Here is a 6,010-nt window from a genome sequence, read left to right on the forward strand (position 1 = left end):
CGCGCAAAGGCTGCGGCGAGGCCGATCGTGCACTTTCCCTGAGAGAAAGATCACGGCGGAGGGTGTCGGACGGGACGCGGCGAGGCGAAGTTTTCCCCGGGCTCTGAGCTGTGTGGCCGGATCCGCGAGGGCGGTGCCAACGCCGCGGAAGCGAAGGTGAAGGAACGCGATGGCGCGGGAGGCACAGGTAAGCGCAGCGCGGGGGCGCGAGCTTCGTTCTCCCCGGTCGGGCGCTTCGCCGCCCCCGCCCCGCGCCCATTGTGAGGTCAGGCGGCGGCGCGTCGGGCCCGGCCGAGACGCCCCGGAGCGGCCGCCGCGGCCAGTAGCTGCCGCCGCCTCCGCCGGCCCCTTCACCGGCCGCCCGGGTCAGACCCAGCCGGGAAGGGCGAGGGGGATGCCGCTGGGGGCCCCGCTCCGGTGCCGCTCCCCGTGACGGGCCGATCTCCCACCTCGCCGCCCTCCGCGGCAGCCAAGACCGCCGCCGCCACGCACACCTCGCCGGGGTAAAGCGCTGCGAGGGCCGGGCCCGCACCCTCCCCGGGGGCTGACTGAGTTCGGTGGCCTGCCCGCCGGAAGTGAGCTGTCCGACGGACACCTAAGAGCGTGGGGAACGCTCTAAGCAAGCTTTCGGGGAGGCGAGTGACCGAGATCATCGCAGTCACGTTTTTGCGGGGGCTGGGGATTGGAGGGGGAGGGCGAACTTAGAAGTTACTTAGTTCCCTTTCTGAAAAGAAGGTTGGCCCCTGGCAGAATGGTGGTCCTGTGGGTTTGGAAGAGCCACTGTTAACTTCCACAAGGGCACCCTGCCGGTTCCGTAACCTAGTTTAGGATACCGGGATCCGAGGGAACGGTGTTGCTGTTAACCTGATGGTCAGGCTAGGATGAAAGTGTGTGCAGCTCACTTTCTTGTTGACGACAGAGTTCACAGGCCAGACATCTACCCCACACTGCACCCTGAGTAACTTCTGTCTGTCCTGAAAACCCCCGCCATGGTCCCCTGTATTCGGTTTGCTTTTGATTCATAGTCTCGCTAAGTAGCCCAGGCTGACCTTAAACTCTCCGTCTCCCTCGTGCCAGGAGTGTAGGCATGCGCCAGCACTCCCAGCTTGGTTTGTTTTGCTCCTGTTAAGTGCTTTTAGGAGAGAGAGTTGACATGTCACATCTTCTCTTTCCTCAAGTGTGTCTTTTAAATCTATACGATGACAGAACCTTTTGTCTGTGTGATTTGGTACATGCCCAGGTGCCAGAGTTCACCTCACCCCATCATTTTTGTGGTGTCCTTCTACTATGTTTTTTTAGGCTTTTTTTTTTTTTTTTTAGGTTTTTTTGTTCTGAAGCTCCTCATTTAGGCTAGGCTAGCTAGCCAGTGAACCGCGGGGATCCAGCTATCTCTGTCTCCCTGGCACCGGTCTCGTAAAAGTATTGCATGGCTTTTTTATTTTATTTTATGAGCATTGGTGTTTTGCCTGCATGTATGTGTGTGTACAACGTGTGTGCCTGTAGAGGCCAAAAAAGGGGACCAGATCTCATGGAACTGGAGTTACAGGTGTCTGTGAGCCGCCATTTGGGTGCCGGGAATTGAACCTAGGTCCTCTGGAGAGCATCCAGTGCTCTCAACCACTGAGCCCTCTTTCTAGCCCCTTCCCTGACTGTTTTATATGTGTTTTGGAGCTCCAACTTGGGCACTTGACTGACAGCTATCTCCCTAGTGCCATCAGCCCTTTTTAAAAAGTGTGCCCTTTTTTTTTACATTTTTTTTATTGATTTTTATTGAGCTCTACATTTTTCTCTGCTCCCCTCCCTGCCTCTCCCCTCTTCAGTCCTCCCCCAAGGTCCCCATGCTCCCAATTTACTCAGGAGATCTTGTCTTTTTCTACTTTCTACTTCCCATGTAGATTAGATCTATGTAAGTCTCTCTTAGTGTCCACATGTTGTCTAAGTTCTCTGGGGGAAAGTGTGCCTTTTAAAAGTGAGTTTAGAATGGGTTGATCTAATTATCCTGCAGAGACCGTAATAAATTACTCTTGCCATCTTTCAGTGCTTGTGAAACGGAACACAGAAGTATGGATATGGGAAACCAACACCCTTCTATTAGTAGGCTTCAGGAGATCCAAAGGGAAGTAAAGAATATAGAGCAGCAAGTGGTTGGCTTCAGTGGCCTGTCGGATGACAAGAATTACAAGAAACTGGAGAGGATTCTGACGAAACAACTTTTTGAAATAGACTCTGTAGATACAGAAGGGAAAGGAGACATTCAGCAAGCTAGGAAGAGGGCAGCACAGGAGACAGAACGCCTTCTCAAAGAGCTGGAGCAGAATGCAAACCACCCACACCGCATTGAAATCCAGAACATCTTTAAGGAAGCGCAGGCCCTTGTGAAAGAAAAGATTGTGCCCTTTTACAGTGGAGGCAACTGTGTGACTGACGAGTTTGAGGAAGGCATCCAGGACGTCATTCTGAGACTGACACATGTTAAAACTGGAGGGAAGATCTCTTTGAGGAAAGCAAGGTACTACACGCTAACCAAGATCTGTGCAGTGCAAGAGATTATTGAAGACTGCATGAAGAAGCAGCCTTCCCTGCCACTCTCTGAGGATGCGCATCCTTCCGTTGCCAAGATCAATTCTGTGATGTGTGAAGTGAACAAGGCCAGAGGCACTCTGATCGCACTTCTCATGGGCGTGGACAGTACTGAGACTTGCAGGCACTTATCGTGCGTGCTGTCAGGGTTGATTGCTGATCTAGATGCTTTGGATGTGTGTGGGCATACAGAGATCAGGAATTATCGGAGGGAGGTGGTGGAAGATATCAACAAATTACTGAAATATCTAGATTTAGAAGAGGAAGCTGACAGTACACATGCATTTGACCTGGGCCAGAACCATTCCATTCTAAAAATAGAAAAGGTCCTCAAGAGGATGAGAGAAATAAAGAATGAACTTCTGCAGGCACAGACCCCTCCTGAATTATACCTGAGCTCCAAGACAGAACTTCAGGGCTTGATCGGACAGCTAGACGAAGTGAGTCTTGAGAAAAACCCCTGCATCCGTGAAGCCAGGAGAAGAGCTGTGATTGAAGTGCAGACCCTGATCACATACCTGGACCTGAAGGAAGCGCTCGAGAAGAGGAGGCTGTTGCCTTGCGAGGAGACACCCCCCGACAAGGCTGTGTGGGGTGTCCTTGGAAACCTGTCAGAGATCCAGGGCGAAGTCCTCTCATTTGGTGGAAACCGAACTGATAAGAACTACATCCGTTTGGAGGAGCTGCTGACCAAACAGCTGCTGGCCCTGGACGCCGTTGACCCCCAGGGAGAAGAGAAGTGTAAGGCCTCCAGGAAACAGGCTGTGAAGCTAGCCCAGAACATCCTCAGCTACCTTGACCTGAAGTCCGACGAGTGGGAGTACTGATGGACCAGGACCTACCTGATCTTGCTGGTTCGCACTTTATCTACTTTTAGAGAGCTTTCAGCTCATGGAGCCTAAATGTAATTTCTATGTGCATATTCAATCTCAGTATTTATGATTTAATCAAATTTTATTCAGTATTTCTGCTGCTTTTGATGTTGCAAAACAAATCTCATTATAGCACATTAACTTTTCCATCTGGCTCATTATCCTGGTTTGTGTTGATTTTGTGTGTTTTAATGGGAACATGAAAAGGGCAGCATTCCTCATTTTTAGACGGGTTGTGCAAGCATTAAATGCAAATTTGAGAGTCTAACTCTAGGTAAACTTAGGAGCTGAATGGGAATAAAGTCCAAGTACAAAAACAATACAGAGATGTTTTATTATGTAAACAAAACTGGGCCTTTTTTAAGTTACAAGGCTTGTTTGGTCCTTCCCCATCTTATGGGGTCGGATTTTTGTTGGGATGGTTTGTTTGTTTCATAAACATTTTTGTTGAGCCTAAATTGTTCCCTATGCTTTTCCTTTTAGAGGCGGGGAATCTTGTATACAACACACAAAAAATTAATGAGACCTAACAACCAAAAATTTGAGACTGCATGAGAAAGGGAAAAAAATCATCAGTTATTCAATACCTTCAAGTTACTTTTGCTTGTGAGATCTCAACTAAAATTCTCCTTAGTTCATAAGGCAGCAGACCACTAAAGAACCATTGCTTGTCTCCCTGTAGCCGGAGGATGAAACCTGGAGTGGCTGATGAGGAGCGTCTGTCTGTAGCATAAATGAAATGGGTTCCTTTGTCTGTCACAGCTGTGAAATAGAATGCCTGTTAAACATGACATCATTTACACCATGATACCAGAGACTGTTGGTAATCTTGGGGGACGGGTCTCTGCAGCTGTCAGTGGTAACTGCTGCTGGCACCCCAAATATCACCTGTACCTAATTGGAGTGAGGCCGTGGGGTACCTGATGATATTGACATAAGGACCCCTCTTTTCCTGAAAATTCATTACAACCTGTCGGGTATATAAAGGGTTTTATTATTTGTTTTTTTCCTTCTGTGTCTTTCTGTGAATATTTTCTATGTGTCCTACATTATGGTTATCTACTAATACAGACAAAGAATCCCCAGAATTCTGCAGCGCCTTCTCAGTGTGGTACCAGCACCGTTACTAACAGACCCCATGCCATGTCCCATTTCATTACACGACCCTCTGACAGCCAACCTCAGTGCCCCGTCTCATAGAACAGTAGGTCCCGGGGCTTCTGGCCATGAGTCCTCCCCGCTAAAGTCCCTAGAATCCTGCGTCATGGCTTTAGAACATCCTTCAGGTCTGACTGCAGGTTTTTAAACTGAACTCTCTGGGGAATCAGTACATGAAAGTCCCTTCAGGTGCACCTTTCATGGGGTTTCTTAATTCCTTAACTGTTTCTGAGGGTTACATGTCAGCCTTTCTTCTCAACATTGTCCTGTTGAAGCAGTTTTGTCTCTATGACCTGCCAAGACACCCCACACTGCTGAGCTTGGAGCCTGCTGAGCACAAGAAGCACCTCCCCCTCAGTGGGATTCCACATGGATCCTTCTGCTCCTGGAGGTGGTGGGATAGACTTCAGCTCCTGTTACAGTTCTTTGGGCTCAATTCTCTCATATAAAGAACACTAGCAAAGTTCAGACTGATTGCTTGTCCCCCTGGGGACCCAGTGTGTCACTGTGGCCGCTTCCTGGACTTTTTTAACTTGGGCTCTCCACTGTAGCAGTTCCATGATCATATGTGAAGAGACTGCAGCAAGTGAGAAGCGAGGCCTTTGTCAGCATTAAACCATGTCATCCCTGCTTCTGAAAAGAAAGAAATACCTGGGAATACTCACCATCTTCATTCTTTGTCCACCTAGATGAGTCTTCTGACAAAGTCATTTTAAATAAATGGAACAAATGTGTCTACTCAGTTCAGTTTAATGTTTTATTTTGCTTTTTTAAATGCCTATAGGTTAGCTGTAATGAAGTTCGACCAGTTTTTCTCATTTGTAAATTTTTTTTTCTGTTTTAATTTGAAGCTGGTTTTGAACTCCTGACCTGCTTGTCTCCATCCCCTAAGTGTTGGAATCACAGATGTACCCTGTCACACTTGGCTTCTTGCTGCTTTAATGCAACATCCCTGGGTGGTTTTTTGGTTTTCTGAACCTCAGTTATTCTGTACATGCAAATTGGTTTTAGGTTTTTTGTTTTTTTGAGAGTTTCACTATGTAACCCTGGCCTTTTCATACTTTCTATGATCCTTCTGCCTCGGCCTTGAGAATATTAAGATTACCAGTGTATGCCACCAGAGCTGACCGTAAAGGCCGTGCCATTTTTAACTGATTGGATTATTTTCCTTAATTGGTTAAATCGGCTAGAGAGATGGCTCAGTGGTTAAGAGCACTGACAGCTTCTCCAGAGGACCTGAGTTCAATTCCCAGCACCCACATGGCAGCTCACACTGTCTATAACTCTGGTTTCAGGGGATCGAACATCCATGGCACATAAAATAAGAATAAATAATGCAGAAACATCTCCCCATGGTTTTGATGTGTAATCTGCAATCCAGAAGTGTTTCCAGTATACTA

At 48.0% G+C, this 6,010-nt stretch overlaps 1 protein-coding gene across 4 annotated transcripts; it reads left to right on the forward strand.

Annotated features, from left to right (window-relative positions):
* The first annotated feature begins 50 nt into the window (after positions 1 to 50).
* On the forward strand, positions 51 to 5,352 carry Bag5 (BAG cochaperone 5). 4 transcript variants are annotated; one of them, XM_075948641.1, is made up of 2 exons: positions 51 to 187; positions 2,039 to 5,352. In XM_075948641.1, the coding sequence occupies exon 2, from the start codon at positions 2,064 to 2,066 to the stop codon at positions 3,405 to 3,407; it is 1,344 nt and encodes a 447-aa protein (XP_075804756.1). In that variant the 5' UTR covers positions 51 to 187; positions 2,039 to 2,063; the 3' UTR covers positions 3,408 to 5,352. The 4 variants fall into 4 exon arrangements, with proteins under 4 accessions (XP_075804756.1, XP_075804757.1, XP_075804758.1 ...); XM_075948642.1 differs by lacking the exon at positions 51 to 187 and adding an exon at positions 393 to 503; XM_075948643.1 differs by lacking the exon at positions 51 to 187 and adding an exon at positions 516 to 635.
* The last annotated feature ends 658 nt before the right edge of the window (positions 5,353 to 6,010 follow it).

Source organism: Microtus pennsylvanicus, chromosome 14 (genome assembly GCF_037038515.1).
Source record: "Microtus pennsylvanicus isolate mMicPen1 chromosome 14, mMicPen1.hap1, whole genome shotgun sequence".
Lineage (NCBI taxonomy): Eukaryota > Metazoa > Chordata > Mammalia > Rodentia > Cricetidae > Microtus > Microtus pennsylvanicus.

Coding starts and splice junctions, on each gene's coding strand:
- Bag5 (XM_075948641.1), top strand. CDS start 2,064: ATGGATATGGGAAACCAACACCCTTCTATTAGTAGGCTTCAGGAGATC.